Consider the following 16374-nt stretch of genomic DNA (forward strand, 5'->3'; position numbering starts at 1 on the left):
TTAGGGTACCTTTGGGGGTAAGGGTTCCCAAGGAAGTAAATTTAGAAAATGTACTTGAGATAAATAAAGAATCTTATGGTGCTCCAGCTCTACATTAGACTCATTCAACCACAGATTTCTGGACTCCTGATTTCAGATTCTCTGCAATGACCATCAAAAATCTGGTTTTTAAAAGCTCTCTAGATGATTTTGATGTAGTTAATCTAAGAACTGGCATTTAAGAAGCTATTAATTCCTTAACTATCTCTTCTAGGTCTACCCACCCAAGATTCTGGGACAAAGCCAATCTGTGAAAAGCACTCCTTTCTCAGAACTTCATTGGCACATTACCATGTTATCTTGCAGTTGATCCTGCTCTGGAGTTGCTCTCAGCCTCCCAGGTTCCTGGTGACTAGGTCTCCTGCTGTATAATTCAGTTAGTTCCTCAAGAGATGGGCTTCAATATTCCCTCACTCATCACCTCTGAAGTAATCCTACCAAGATCCTTATTCTCTCAAGAGCGAATTTTGGATGATCAGCTGCTCACCTTGCCCTGAGCAGGCTTCCGTCTCCAAGCTGACTGCTCAACTACTTGGACTTCCATATTTTAAATTTGGGGGTCCTGAGACATAAAGAAGAGATTCTGCCCCAAGGCAAGAAAAAAAAATAATTTGGGAGAAGATATGGGAAGAAATATCCTGACAATTTTCAAATGTGTTAGTATAGGTGGTTTTCCCAAGATCCAGGAGTATGGAATTTAGGAGTATGGAAGCTTCACATGTCACTTACATAAAAATTAATATCCTGCAAATACTTTTCAAAACTCTGTCATGATATCAGTTCACTGTCATCAGTTCACAAGTCTTTGTTATCATAATCTCTTTCACAAACAGCAGATTTATAATCTCCATAGTTTAATAATTCTGTTAAATCATAGTGAGATTAACCAGCCTGAACTTCTAACTTAGAGTTTGCAATGTTCAACGCATAAGTCATTATAGTTTAAGATAGGGTTTCTAATAGGCAACAACCCTAAAAAGAAGTCAGAAGATTTGAATTACTCTTGCTGGTCCCACCAATTACGAGACGTGATGTTCAACAGGTCTCTTAAGCTTTTACTTCTTAACACTATAGAATGTAGATAACAAGGAGTTCCCGTCGTGGCACAGGGTTGGCGAATCCGACTAGGAACCATGGGGTTTCGGGTTCAATCCCTGGCGTTGCTCATTGGGTTAAGGATCCAGCGTTGCCGTGAGCTGTGGTGTAGGTTGCAGGTGCGGCTCAGATTCCACGTTGCTGTGGCTCTGGTGTAGACCGGTCTACAGCTCTGATTATACCCCTAGCCTGGGAACTCCATATGCCATGGGAGCAGCTGTAGGAAAGGTAAAAGGACAAAAAATAATAATACTAGAGTAAAATAAAATGTGGATAACAAGATTTGCTAAATGCTCCATTATCCCCTTCGGGTCTGCCTGTTACGCTGGATGAATCTTTCCAAAATATTGATTTTTTCTATGACCCTCCCCTCAGTGAAGAGAAGCAACCATGTAGGATTCTGTGGACCCACCTGCTCTCCTCCCAGGGTACAGCTAAGCACCACGTTTGCCCTCTGCGGAGGAGTTGCACGACAACTCTGCAGCGAGAGTGCTCTAATTTCCCCCGATATATGAAACATGAAAGTGAAGCGGAGGATCTGCCTTTCTGCCTCGTTTGGCTCTTTGGTTTACTTGCTGGCAAGTAGGGATCAGAAACCACCATCTGACTGTTCTCTCCCAGTTCAGCTCTTTCCAGACCCCAGCCTTGCCGCATTCCCTTACCTAGCGCTCCCCTCAAAGGGCAGTGTTCTTGCTCCAGTCTAGGCCCATTCATTCTATACCCTAGCCACACAGAACGGACAATAGCTACTCAAATGTACAAGGTTCTCTGTTGACTCCAAGTCTTGTACATTCTGTTCTCTTTCTGGAATGGTCTCCCTGTTCTTCATTCAAATGACTCCTACTCATCCATCATCTCTCACCTTAGATGTCACTTCCTCCAGGAAAATCTCACCTGACCTTCTAAGATCGGATTAAGGGCGGATTGCCTATACCCTACATATAAGGACCTTGTATTAGTCAGTATCATAGAACTTAACAAACAACACCAGTTTTACTTGTTGTTCTCCTCCAGAATGAAAGCCCCTTGAGAACAGGGATTGTGCCTTGTCCACCAATAATTTCCAGAGTTTGACACAGTCTCTAGTTCAATGTTTGCACTCATAAATATTTACTACATGAGTGAATTTATATATTATATGTATATTTGTGTGTCTGTGTATCCTGCCCAATCCAAAAATCTATAAGTCACAAACGCATCACAGAAGATCCCCTGTGGCAAAGTGTGTTAAGGATCTGGCATTGGCACTACAGTGGCACTACAGTGGCTCTACAGTAGCTCCGGTCACTGCTGTGGCGTGGGTTTGATCCCTGGCCTAAGAACTTACACATGCTACAGGTGTGACTGAAACAAAACAAAACAAAAACTCATTATAGACAGGACCCTTTTTATACTTGCAGGCAGCACTCAGAGTGCCTAACATATACCTTGTCCACAGTAAAAACTCAACAAATATTTATTGAGATCAAATTTTCTAATGTTGAAATTAAAATCAAGGGTAACTAAACCTTCTACATAAAAACTTGGTATTATAGACTTGTTTCTGAAATACACTCATGGTAATACAATTGTCATTTCAAAGACTATTTTTGTCTAGAGAATATTCAAACTCAGAATTTTTAGAAAAGTCAAGTTTCCCTTCTTGGTAAGGTCTTTATGAACTAAACCAAAGTCTAAGATTATAGTAAAATATAAGTGATATATGTGTAAAATCTTCTCTTGATCTCGTTTAATTAGCCATCACCACAAAATTGAAAACTCCAAGAGTGCAAGGTCCATAATCCCAATTCTTCAAGAGATATGAAACATCAGGCCTATATGTAATGATGCAACATGGCTTTGGCCTTTGGAAAATAATATTTTTTTTATTCTTTTTAGAGCCTCACACTCAGCAAATGGAGGTTCCCAGGCTAGGGGTCCAATCAGAGTTATAGCCGCCAGCCTACACCACAGCCACAGCAAAGTGGGATCCGAGCCGCGTCTTCCACCTACACCACAGCTCATGGCAACACAGGATCCTTAACCCACTGAGGGAGGCCAGGGATCAAACCCGAATCCTCATGGATGCTAGTTGGGTTTGTTAACTGCCGAGCCATGACAGGAACTCACAGTTTTTGTTTTTTAATATGAAACCCTGGCTTAAGTAACTTAATTTCATTATCTATTCATGAGACAGCTTGATCTCAGACAGTTATACTTAAAGTTTTATACTACTGTTCTTGTGATTTGCCCACATCTTACAAAGAGGAGTAGTCTTAGGGTTATTTTGGTTTTAGAGTCTTTTTGGTCTTTTTAGGGCCACATCTGTGGCATATGGTCTTTTTAGGGCCACATCTGTCGCATATGGAAGTTTCCAGGCTAGGGGTCCAATAGGAGCTATAGCTGCTGGCCCTACACCACAGCAACAGCAATGCAGTATCCAAGCCTTGTCTGCCACCTACACTGCAGCTCAGGACAATGCCGGATCCTTAACCCATTGAGCAGGGCCAGGGATCAAACCAGTGTCATGGATATCTGTCAGGTTGTTACTGCTGAGCCACAACAGGAACTCCAAGTTCATACTTTTAGAATTCAGCATATTTGAATTTTGACGGCAAATTCTAGGTAAAGTTGTCACTAGATAACTTGAAAATGAGAATTCAACAGACAAATGTATGCAAAAACTGCTTAGCACAGAAATGCTGACTTGTGCCTTCCCAGTGAAAATTAACTAGTATTTATTTTTAAGTTCCAGGGCTCAAATGAAGTGAAATAACAGTTTAGTTCAGGAAACACTATGGTGTTCCTGTTTGGTTCTGGTTCAGTAGTTTTATAAAATAAATGTACCTGCTTCATATTACAATAAATAAATGACCGTGCTTTCAAACTTAATTACCTATCAGCAGAAAGTGACAGGTTGTTCAAGGTACAACTTGAATAAACCACTTAGCATGATTTATTCTGGTTTAGGGGACATAGTTCAGTGTGGTTCAAATATCTATTTTGGATGTCTATTATATTTTAGCTACTGTTGAATGCAAATGTAATTTGTACGGCACCTTTTTCTCTACTGATCTTCCAACTAAACATGCCTGAATCCTCCTATAATGGTGGATTGACCACTCAAAGGTTAAGCCTCTGTTCTGTGCAGGTTAGTTTTGGCCAGATCTGAAAATCAAGGGGTCAAATTCAAATTTAATTAGTCTTGTGGTATCTGTATAATGGAATTTATTTTCCATTTATTTTCCAAATGTTAACTCATTTCTTCGCTTACTTCCCTCCCAAGTTTTTCATATTCTTGCCAATTTCCCTCCTAAGTTGTTTTTTTTTTTCCCTCTTAGTAATTTCTTGCCAACTGCCCTCCCATTTTTTTTTCTTTAGTGATTTAACTATGAGAACTGTTAAGCAGTGGTGGAATAGAAAACACAAACAGATTTTACTTCTTCAACTTACACAGTAAATATTTTTATTACAATGTGTATGTAATGGCTGTCATGACAAATATTTACTTAATGAAGACCATTTTGTGGTCACGAAAGGATTGCAACAACTTTGTGGAAACCGATTACATATCCTAAGCCTCTGACCTCTTCTCACAGCCCTCGTCCCACCTCCTACCACGCAATGTTATAAAAGCCAATTACTGCTCCAAACTAAGTACTTTATAAGACAGTGAGTCACTGAATAAAGATAGACCAATTACTTGGTACCTAAACATTTGCCTGCCGAGAATCGGTTGCTGTCAGTTGTGGGGCAGTGTGCTAGAATAAGGTATTAGAGAATTGCAAAGGAGCAGTATTCTGGAAATTTTTAAAAAAAACAAGAGGACAGGAGTTCCCATCGTGGCTCGGTGGTTAACGAATCCGACTAGGAACCATGAGGTTGCGGGTTCGGTCCCTGCCCTTGCTCAGTGGGTTAGGGATCCGGGGTTGCCATGAGCTGTGGTGTAGGCCACAGACGCGGCTCAGATCCTGCATTGCTGTGGCTGTGGCGTTGGCTGGGGGCTGCAGCTCCAATTGGCCCCCTGGCCTGGGAACCTCCATATGCCACAGGAGCAGCCCTAGAAAAGGCAAAAAGACAAAATAAATAAATAAATAAAAATAAAAATAAATTAAAAAGGAAACCAAGAGGACAGTGAAATCTGTTACTCTTTCAATAACAAAATATGATTATAATCTCCTTAAGAGATGAGTATGTTAACATGGGCCCAATTACATTAATTCTTCTTTTTGAGCTAGCAAAATCTTTAGTGATGATTACAAAAGCCACAAATATTTAGAAGGACTTTGAAGGGAATTTGGATGCATAGAAAGAAAAAAAAGGGAAGATGAGTTAATGGGCTTAGGGATTCAAAATGGTATTTATAAAAAAAAAAAAAAAAAAAAACACCATTGAGAGTTCCTTGGTCACTTAGTGGGTTAAGTGACCACTAAGTGGGTCACTTAGTGGGTTAAGTGACAACAGGGTTGTCATTGCTGGGGTCACTGCTGTGGCAGGGGTTTGATCCCTGGCCTAGGAACTTCTGCCTGCTGTAGGCACAGACAAAAAAACAAAAAACAAACAAACAAAAAAAAAACCCAAACCTGTTGATTTGTCTAGAAATCCATTCTACTATAATCTAGATCCAAAGAAGGACATAGAAACACAATGTGGAGAAGTTCCTAAGAGAGAATATGAAGGGGAAGAATCTGAACAGGACTTCCTCACTTGTGATTGTTCCTTACAATTTATTCTATCTGCATAGCGCTGTCTCCAGGCTCTTCCCTGTGATAAAGTCTTCACGTAATCCCACTGAGTGAATAGTTTTAACCACAAACCAAAATCAGAAAACTATGTGAACTATGCTGTGTGTTCCTTTTCCTATCCAAGCCAATTTACACCTACCTGCCTACTCCTATGACACCAAGCATCATTACACACGCAAGTGCTTTGTAGATATTGGAGCTGAACAAAAACACAAAAATGAGGAAGAAAATATTCCACCCCAACTCCATTTCCACGTCTAGATGCAGTGCATTAAGAAACAGATCTGCCTTGGCAGTCAAAATGAAAACATATTGAATCATGACTGTTTGTATTTGGTGATGGGGCCACAGAGAGAATATACAGAGGGGAGTCTTTGGCTGGCACCAGTTGTTAACCCTCAAGGATCGTGTAGGTATTTGGTGCTCCTGTTCTCAAAACTCCTCCATGCTTAAAAACAAAACAAAACAAAAGAACAAAAACCAAACAACCAAACAAACAAAAACCTTCTCACTGGCCTTTGAAAACACTCGTTTAACAACAACAAAAACACAAAAATTGGAAACTCTGAAGTCACTGAAAATAGGGGAAACCTGATTTTGACAGTCAAAATAGTCTAGCGCTTTCAGTTATTTTTATCTGTTATTCTAAGCAATAACTTGCTGTCATATAATTGTCTCCTTGAACTCTGAGATGGTGAGGCTCAGAGAACATTTGATGAGTAAATTTCTTGCAACTGACATGCCTACTTCACAATATTTCTGCAACCGTTAATCCGATAAAAATTGAACTTCATTATTAATGTATTTGATGGAGTATATCAAAATAAAATTTTTAAAACCAGTGTTCTCAAGGCATTTATCATGTAGTTGGAAAGATTCAGCAAAGACAAAAGAGCAGGTATGAATGCACTCACTGTACTCACTACATTTCCCAGTTTAAAGCACAGGGATTTAGGAGATGCTGGATGCTTTCGCCTATCACAAGATAACCAGGTAGACTTAAAACACACTGCAAAAGTCAGTAGGGCAGAAAGGAACAGGGACTCAGGGAATGTTAACAATAAAAAGCTAAGTGTTTTATTTGACATTTTAAAGCAAAGAGGATGAAGAGATAATTGTACAATTAAAAAGAACAAAACAGTGGCCATCATCGCTATTAACAATTATTTATGAAAACCCATATAGTACCTTGTTAGATCAGACATCTCAGTTCTTTGTAATTGACCTCCACACCCTTCCTTTCTAAACCCACAGTATTTCTACTTGTCCCTCTTTCCAGCTCCTCTTGGGCAAGGAATCCTTAATCCTAAGCCAAATTCTCTTCTCTTCCAATTTCTTGAGGAAAACATATTCACTCTCTCCTAAAGCCTCTTTTTCGTGATGCCCTTTCCTTAGGATGCAAACAGAACACAAATAGGAGATTGTTTGTAGTCTCATTATTCCTCTTCTACTTTTGTCTTTTCTTGTCCATCACTGACATTATCTAGATTACTGAAATAGCTTCCAGTTAGTCTTTCTCCTTCTAGTCACAATAGCAAATAGCACTATTACAACTACTGCTGATCATCATCCTCACAGCCTCAGCCTCATCATCACTGTTCTACTTATTAAGTAGTTTCTTTGTGCCAGAAGAATCCACAAACCCTATAAAACTGGTACTATCATCCTTACATTGCAGAGGACACAACTCAGTATACACCATGGTTAAGTAAAACTCTTCAGTAACCCAGCCCTATCAGATTTCAAAATCTATGTTCTTTCCGTTATCCTACAAATCTTTGAATCATGCCCCCCTTAATTCTGCTTCTCATATCACAGCCAAAATGATATATCTACATTGCAAAGCTGATTATATCATTCCTCTGATTAAGGCTCTCCAAGAACAAATTCCAGAAACTGGTATTCGAGGCTCCCAAAACATGGCCCTCCAGCTTTATTCATCCTCACTTACTGTCCCCCAGTTACACTCTCATTCTACCAAGATGCTCATGGTTCCCTGCACTAACCAAATGGCTTCATGTCTGGTTACTCTGCTCATAGAGTTTCCTCTGTCCAGAATATTTTTTCCATTTTTAGTCATCCTTCAAGGTGCTGTTTTTAGAAAAAGCCTCCCTGAATTGTCCAGGCAGGCTGAAAGCCCTCTTAGAGTGATGCCTTGCCTGATGAGCAGAGCACTGGATGGGAGTGTTAGCTCCTGGTCTTGGTTCGCCTTTCTCAAAACAGAACCTCTGAGAACACTACTGCCCTGAGAGTACTTCTATACCAACACTTGTATATTTTGTCCAAATGGTCTCTTTGCATATATTTTACCTCAACCAGCCTATAAGTTCTTTGAGGAAAGGGATAATAACATTTTCATTTTGTATTCATCCTGCCTCCACCACTGTGAACAGTATCTGGCATAAGGTAATCACGAAAGTCAAATTGTGGGGTCTAAAAGGGACAGACAAACTGGAATCACCTCCCAAGCCCATGGCCATTCTAGAGCATTCTATACTCCAAACCTCCAGGATCTTATGCCATCTAGTTGCTTCCACAAAATACTCCAAATTTGTGGACTGGGTCACGTAGACCAACTACCATATTTGTAAATGATCACTTTCATGACTTTCTCTTGTAACTGCTTTTGTCAACATTAAAATTCATATTGATGACTTTTTTATGATTCCGTGGCTTCATGGTTCTTGCCAATTATGCCAAACTCCATCTTATTTCCACAGGACTCACTCACTAACAAGAACAGACGCTCAGACACATTGATCCTACATCATGTTCCCTAGCAATATGCTCCATCTCGGAAGGAAAGAGAACTGAACTACTGCTTGCTAAGTGGCTGATTTGTACCAGACGCTATCTTAGGCACCCTCTATTTAATTTCATTTAATTTTCTCAATCATTACTCATCAATATTTCACTTCCTCAGATCAACCTAACCTTCTCTCTACTTTATTGGGAGCTCTAATGTTTTGATCAAAAAATTCCTCCAAGACCATAAGTTTCACTCTTGTCACCATTCAGATTCCACAGCGAATTATTCCATCAGAGGACATTAGCAGTGTGCCTCCTCTGAAGTTAGTCCTCACATTAGGCAGACCCAGCTCAATTCCCATGCTTCCTCCTTTTACTCCCATAGAAATTCCTCTTTTTTCTCTATTAGAACAACAATTACATTATTTATTGATTTTTTCCCTACTGGTCCATGAACCTCTGATGTATATGGATCTTGTCTATTCATATTTTCATACAATATAGGACATCTCAATAAATGTTTTTGAAATGAAGACCCTTTACCTTCTTCTAGTTTAAAAGTTTATTTAGGCACGGAAGACCATATATGATATGATTCTACTTATTTGAAATATCTAGAATAGGAATAATTTAGAGATAAATGTTGTTTGCAGCTGGATGGAGGAATTAGGTATAAGAGAATGCAAATTGATTGCTAGTAGAGTTTCTTTTAGAGGAGTTGAAAATGTGGTAAAATCTTATGAACATACTAAAAAAACAACAAATTATACACTTTAAAAATAACTTTAAGGTTGGCCATGGAATAAGAAAAAAAGCAAATAATATGTTTTTCCTCTTATCCTCTTTCTTCTATTATTTCAACAGTTTTATCAAGATATAATTCACATACCATACAATCAGGCACTAAAATACAATTCACTATCCTATGCACTCTTTAGAAAATGGACCACATCTTATTCAACTTTACAGTCTCAGGACCTGGCACAGTATTTAGAAGGCAGTAAATGCTCATTCTATGAAGGAGGTACCTATACCTCTGAATTTACTGCCACTAATAATACAGCTATGCCTTATTTGAGAAAATACAGGTTTTATTTATAGGTTTACATGGGGAAATCAAGCCACCATTTATAAAATAATATCTATGGGAAAAGGCATATTCAAAGCAAAAAATAAAGCCTACCAGAAACCTGCCTTTCTACTAATAACTAAACAGAGCCCATAACTTGTCTTGCAGGGCACTACTCACCTACATCCAGCCCCTCCCAGGCAAATATCTGTGTTCTCTGGAAACATGAAAATTTTCTAATAACAAATTTAATGAGTGTTCCAACTTCCAGGTGGTGAAATACTATTCCTGGAAGAAGAGCTTTTGAGGAATGAAGAATATTTTCTTCAAGGTAAATACACTATTTTTCAAGATAGCATTTGTTTCTATTATGCTTTCATGTGTCCAGAAAATAAGAGAAAGGAAATTTTAAAAACTACTGTTGAATGAGTCAATATGTACATAAAGAGCCATCTATTCAAGCACAGCCCTATTTTGTAAGAACCGCAATTTCTATCTAATCTACAATTAGCCATTTTTTTCTATTTTTTATGCCCTGTATTTCAAACTTCATTTTATCCCCACTGCATTTTTTTTAAATAAAAGGTGACTTAAAGGAATCCAGTAGGGTCAAATGTCATCTATCAAAGATAATGATTTTGAGTCAAGATCACTATTCAGGCAAGACTGCTGATAAACCTCATAATGTGTTGTTTTCCTTGATAAACCTCATAATAATATATTCCCTACCACTAAATCAATTATTATTGAGCCCTTCATCATACAATTTATGTATTGAATAGTACAAGATCCATGTACTGGCTTCACTTGGAATATTTTTTTGTGTTTCCAGATAATTAGCTCATTCCCCAATATTGTTAAAAAATTATTCAATAGCATAAGCTTCACTGTGCCTCTGTTTCAGAGAAGTACAGTCACTGATGGTTATATGGTTATATGTTCAAGGCAAAAGGATGAGACATAATCAAAATTTAATCTCTAATTCTCTACTGACAGGTCAGTGTTTGTTTCTTAGGTGATGATACTATTAAAATAATTAAAATTCTCTTATGCAATTTTAAAGTACTTTTAAAAACATGCAGGCCATTTAACTGTCCATTTCATAGAGTTTTTATTGTAACCAAACCAGGCCATCATTTAAAAAATAAATTGTCTCTTCTTTATGTTTCTGCAAGCTTCTCACAGTGGGGCTCATATATGTTATTAATTAATTTACTCACAGTTTACTCATAGTGGAAATGTGATAGATATATGTAGACTGATTGAATAAAAAGTTAAATGTATGATTTAGGTAGTTTGAAGGTTTCATATGCGCAATTGGAGATTTCTCATGTAATTACTTACCTCTTCTAGTTGGCACGCTTTGATGACACTCCTGTATCTATACTCATCATAGGAAACACCAAAGATGATGTTTTCTTTAATGGTGCCCGGCATGATCCAGGAAAACTGAGAGCAGAATGAAATTCTTCCACTGTGCTTAATTTTACCCTCTGAAGGCTCCAGTTCTCCCATAATCATCATCAGAAGTGATGTCTGGAAATAAAACCATTGTTATTAAGTTAAACTGTTCAATCAAATCACTCTCAGGATGCACATCCTCCAACTGTCATCCTAAGCAGAGGTATCTATTCTAATTTTAGAAGATTCTATATTAATTTATGCAAAATATATTAAGCACTTCCTGTTCTGAGTATGCTGCTTTGCACAAAAGCTACAAGGGGAATAAAAGACATAATTACAATAGAGTATGATAAGTGCTTTGACAAAGATCACAGAAATGGAGAGCCTAGTTCAGATGATCAGGTTGAGTTTGGAAGAGGTCAGGAAAAGATTAGTAACAGCTGACACTTATTGAGCACTCACTCTATGCTAGGCGCTATTCTTTGTGATTTAACTGTACTCATTTATTTAAGCCTTGCAATAACCCTACAAGGTACATTCAATATTATCTTCATCTTATAAGGGAGACTAGTCAAAAAGAGGTATCTATGAACTCTTCTTGATGAAACTAGTATAAAATCATCCAGGAAATAACTGAAGAAGCTTAACGAAAGGACTATCAGTGGACAAAGACATTATATACTGTGAACTCAAATTTAAACTAATGTGGGAATTGAAGAAGAGAATTTAAATACGTTATATGGCCTGATAATAAGAAAAGTTATAAGTAGAAAACAAAGGAAATGGACAGTAGAGGAAATTTGCTGAATGCCTAATCAAGAAAGCTGGAAGCCAAAGGATATTATTTAAATGCAACAAATTAAGCCACAGAAGCATATGCATGTTTAACAATAAAAAGATAAAACATTAAGAAAGATAATATCATGACTAAAATTGAGTAGAAGAAGAGGATGCAGCAGAGGAAGAAAATACATTGATTTTATCAAAGCTCATATTAGTGAACTAAAGAAATAAAAAAACAAAGATTTAACATAAAGTTATTATAAATATAACCGCTAGAACGAAAATACCTTATCTCCCTTGGAATCTCATCTGGCCCCATGGTCTTACACAGCCAAAACCCACTCCCTTAAAACGAGACTTCTGTTTCCAACTAACATCTCTACTTGGCTATCAAAAAGGCATTTTAAACTTAACATTCCAAAATCAAGGTCCTCCTCAAATCTGTTTCTCCCTTCATCTTCTCAGTAAATGGTACCCTCATCCTTCCGATTACAAAGTTCCTTGATGCCTCCATCTTTCTCATATGCCTTGTTCAGTCTATCTAATTCTGTTGTATATTCCTTGGAAACATGTCCTAAATCTGACTGTTTACTTCCATTTCCACTTGGATTAGGCCAATATCATCTCCTACCCAAATAAATACAAAGGCCTTCTAACTTAATTCCTTGCTTCTGCCCTTCCTACAACCTGCTCTCAAAGCGGTCCTGTCAACATGTAAATGGGATCATATTACTTTTCTGCTTAAAACCCTCCAACTGACACTAATCTTCTCAGGAAAAAAAATAAAAAGCCTAACTCCTAACAAGGCCCTTTGTAAGGTCCTCAGGGCCCTTTTACAAGGTCCCAAGTAATGGTGTGTCCCTATTACTTCTCTGACAGCTCTACTCCCCATGGTTCCTCTGTGCCAACCCCACTCACCTCTTTGCTATTCTTTGAATAGGACAGGCACAGTCCCATTTCAAGGGTTTGTTCCATCCCCCCCCAGAAGACTCTTCCCCAGATATACATGTGACTTAATCCCTCACCTTTCAGTCTACATTCAAATGTCATCTTTCAATGAGGCCTATTTCCACTACATAAAATTGTACCCTGTCACCAATCTTCCTTCTCTGTTTTATCTTCAGAGCATTTATTATTATAAATCATAAGTATATGAAATATCACATATTTTATAAATATGCATCTCCTCCACTAGAATGTGAGCTCCTTGGAATGAAAATTAGGGTATGTTGTGGATTTTGTTCACTACTATATCCTCAAGGCCTAGAATAGTGCCTGGCACAAAGTAACTACTCAATAAACTTGCTAAATGATAAATTATATTACTCAATAATTTAATGATATGATAAATCATATAAATTATAAGGTCTCACTAACTTTAAAACATGAACTACTGGTATATAAACAGACAAAGCAATGGAAGAAAATTAAAACTACAAAAATAGATCCAAATGCATAAAAGAATTAGTATTTGATAAAGATGGCATCTAAAATCAGTGGGGAACGAGCCTATTCAGTATATGGTGTTGGACAACTGGACAGCCATCTGGAGGGCATACACAAAAAAAAACTGTATCCATATCTCACACCATATGTATGATGATTTCCAAGTAGGCCAAAGAATAAATAAGTACAAAAATGAGACCATAAAATACTTAAAGAAAACACTGAAGGATGCCTGGGAAAAAAAAAAAAACACAACAGTCATGGAGTAAGAAAACTTTTGCATGACTCAAAATCCAGAAGCCACAAAATAAAAGATAAATAAAATCACATTAAAAAAATTGTGCATGGAAAACAAAAGGAAAAATATCAAACTGAGTAACTATTTGAAACTTTTATCACGCAAAGGAATATCTCCCTCTAAATAAAGTGATCCTAAAATTAAAAAGAAAGATAACAACAACCCATTGGAAAAAATGTACCAAATATACAGAGATTTCACCAAAAATTAAAATAGAAGTGGCCTTTAAACATATGATAAAATACTGTACTTTATTCATAATAAGACAAATGCAAATTAAAAATACACTGAAAAATGACTTTGCCCAGTGAGGCTGGAAAAAATTCAAAAACTATATAACATCTGCTGGAGATGCTATGGGGAAATCTAATCTGCAATCTTATATAGACCGTATGGCACATGCATAAACTAGTGCAACCCTCAGGAAGGTAAGTTTGACAGATATCCAAATGCTTCACCATTTCTAGGAAACCCCCCTTCTGATACACTTGTAGATGCGCTAAATGGCATATATACAAGATTATTCATAGCACTATTCTTTTGTGTTAGCAAAATACTAGAAATAACCCAAATGTCAACCAATAGGTAACTCATCACGTTATAGAAGATCTGTCTATACAATGGACTACTATGCAGCTATTTATAAATACATACATACACACATTAAAAAATTAACAAGAGTAGTTGACTGCATTGGGGAAAGAACGGTGGGAAATAGGCAGAAGAGAAACAGAAGTGAAAGGGAAATTTTCCAACTTTTTATACATTTTAATTTTCCAGAATTTTAAATTTTTAATTAAATTTTAATAAATATTAAATAAATCAGGAAGAAAGGAGGATCAAGTAATAGGCATCTTTGCTATATTTCTTTTAGTAAATTTTAAAATTCTTAGTGTAAAGGGAGAAAATCTGGAATACTTTATTTCTACGTAAAATTCTTCTGTATAAAAATTAAAGCTAGAAGTATTATTTTCGTATAGAATAGTTTTATAAACCCCAGCAATGAAGTGGCTCTGATTATATATATATGTACATACACACACACATACGGGTTAAATACACATTTCTATCTACTAAATACAAAGGTCAAATATATATTTGTCAATATTTATCTATATAAATTTATGTACATAAATATATATATATCAGTATTTTGATATTTTGAGAGTATGAAGCTAAATTAAAACTTTAAATATAATAAAAATAATATATAAGTAAATAGTGATAAAACTTTGCAGGCTTTTATTTTATCTAAAAAGTAGGCAGAAACAGGAGCCCATAGCCATTCCAAACATCTGATGCTCAGGTATTAGAAGACCAAGCTAAGAGTACCAGAGCAAGGCCAGGGTGGATGACAGAGACTATGTGGTATCTGGGGTGTCAGCAAGGCCACAGAACAGCTTCAACTGCTTTAGAAGAACTACAAATCCCCACACCCCGTGGAAGACTCCCCACACCCCGTGGAAGACGCCACAAGCCAGCCTTTAGTAGGGAATACTCAGGGGTGTGGACCACTACACAAATATTGCTTAATTAAAATAATTCAAGGAGGTTTCATAAATGAAAGATACTCAATGTAGATTAGAACCAAAGGGAAAAAAAATCATTTTTCCCAAAGATACATTCAATTCAATACATCTGTACCAAGCACCTATTATGCCCTAGAGTCTTGGATAGTCCTTGGACTATAAAAACAAAGAAGACATGGTTCTCTGATAGCCTAGACAGTTATACCAGGGGAGAGTGATAAAATGAAATCTGACCTTACTGTTTTATTCAGAAAATAGTATTTATTAATTGTTGAAATTTTGGAAAATCAGAGATAAAATACATCCAAAAACTCAGAGATAGCAATTGGATCCATAACGTTCTTCCAGACACACATATACACATACACATCTACATGCTTTTGTAAAATGCAGATCATGATGTACATATGATCTTATAATCTATTGTCTTCCTTCTCTTAACAGTATATCATAAATGTCCTTCAGAGTCATTTTTTAACATTCCTAATACTAACATGCCATTATATAACCATATTAAAATTATCTAATCAATCCCCTAGTATTAGATATTTAGGGGTTCCCTCCAATTTTTGGCTATTGAAACAATGTTGTGATGAATATCTTCATATAAAATCTCTGCAAACATACTAGGACCAATCATACAATAGAAGACTTATTTGGTTATTTTTAAGGCTTTTGATATACAAATTACTAAATTGAGTGGTGTGGGATTTATCTTAAAATGTGAACATTTTCAATTATTCAATCTTATATTTTAGATTGATCTTTAATCTAGTAAGATTATAAAACACTCCATTCCTAATATTATAAAAAGGCATCCTCCTAGATTGAGTTGCCAAACTCTATTTCTCAGAGGGGTTTAATTATTCCTCCATCTGACTCTGTCTTCATATCTACTTCCCAGAAGATGCAACTGTAATTCCAGCCAGCAATTATCTGCTCATCAGTTCTTAATAGAGTTGCCTGAAATTTAATTGCTGGTTCAGTCTTGTAATTTGTAATTTCAAAGCTATTTGTTTACACCTTTCAAAGAAGCAATTTTAAACACAGAAAATTAATTTTTTAAATTCTGTGAAACACGATTACCATCTTCTCACAAGAAATCATTCTTGTTTAGATCATCTGTGATGTCTTTATTAACAACTTCCCCTGCAGTATCATTTTCTTTTAATAGTGAAAATTGCTAATAATATTATAAAGAAATAGAAGGAAAAATAGCACTTTCAGGAAGAACGTATT

The 16374-nt window shown here is 36.7% G+C and overlaps 1 protein-coding gene across 6 annotated transcripts in view; it reads right to left on the minus strand.

Annotated features, from left to right (window-relative positions):
- CFTR (CF transmembrane conductance regulator) overlaps positions 1-16374 on the minus strand; it is a 190818-nt gene that overhangs the window by 100945 nt on the left and 73499 nt on the right. For all 6 annotated transcript variants that reach the window (XR_014833210.1, XR_014833209.1, XM_021078522.2 and 3 more), the window contains 1 exon segment: positions 11020-11211. Coding sequence is in view for 4 of the 6 variants with exons in the window: in XM_021078522.2 (XP_020934181.1) it covers positions 11020-11211 (192 nt within the window). In the remaining 2 variants the exon portion in view is untranslated.

The sequence above is a fragment of the Sus scrofa genome, chromosome 18 (assembly GCF_054392235.1).
Source record: "Sus scrofa isolate SSC_HxYL_T2T_F1_AM1 chromosome 18, Sscrofa_HxYL_maternal_Yorkshire_Landrace_v2.0, whole genome shotgun sequence".
NCBI lineage: Eukaryota > Metazoa > Chordata > Mammalia > Artiodactyla > Suidae > Sus > Sus scrofa.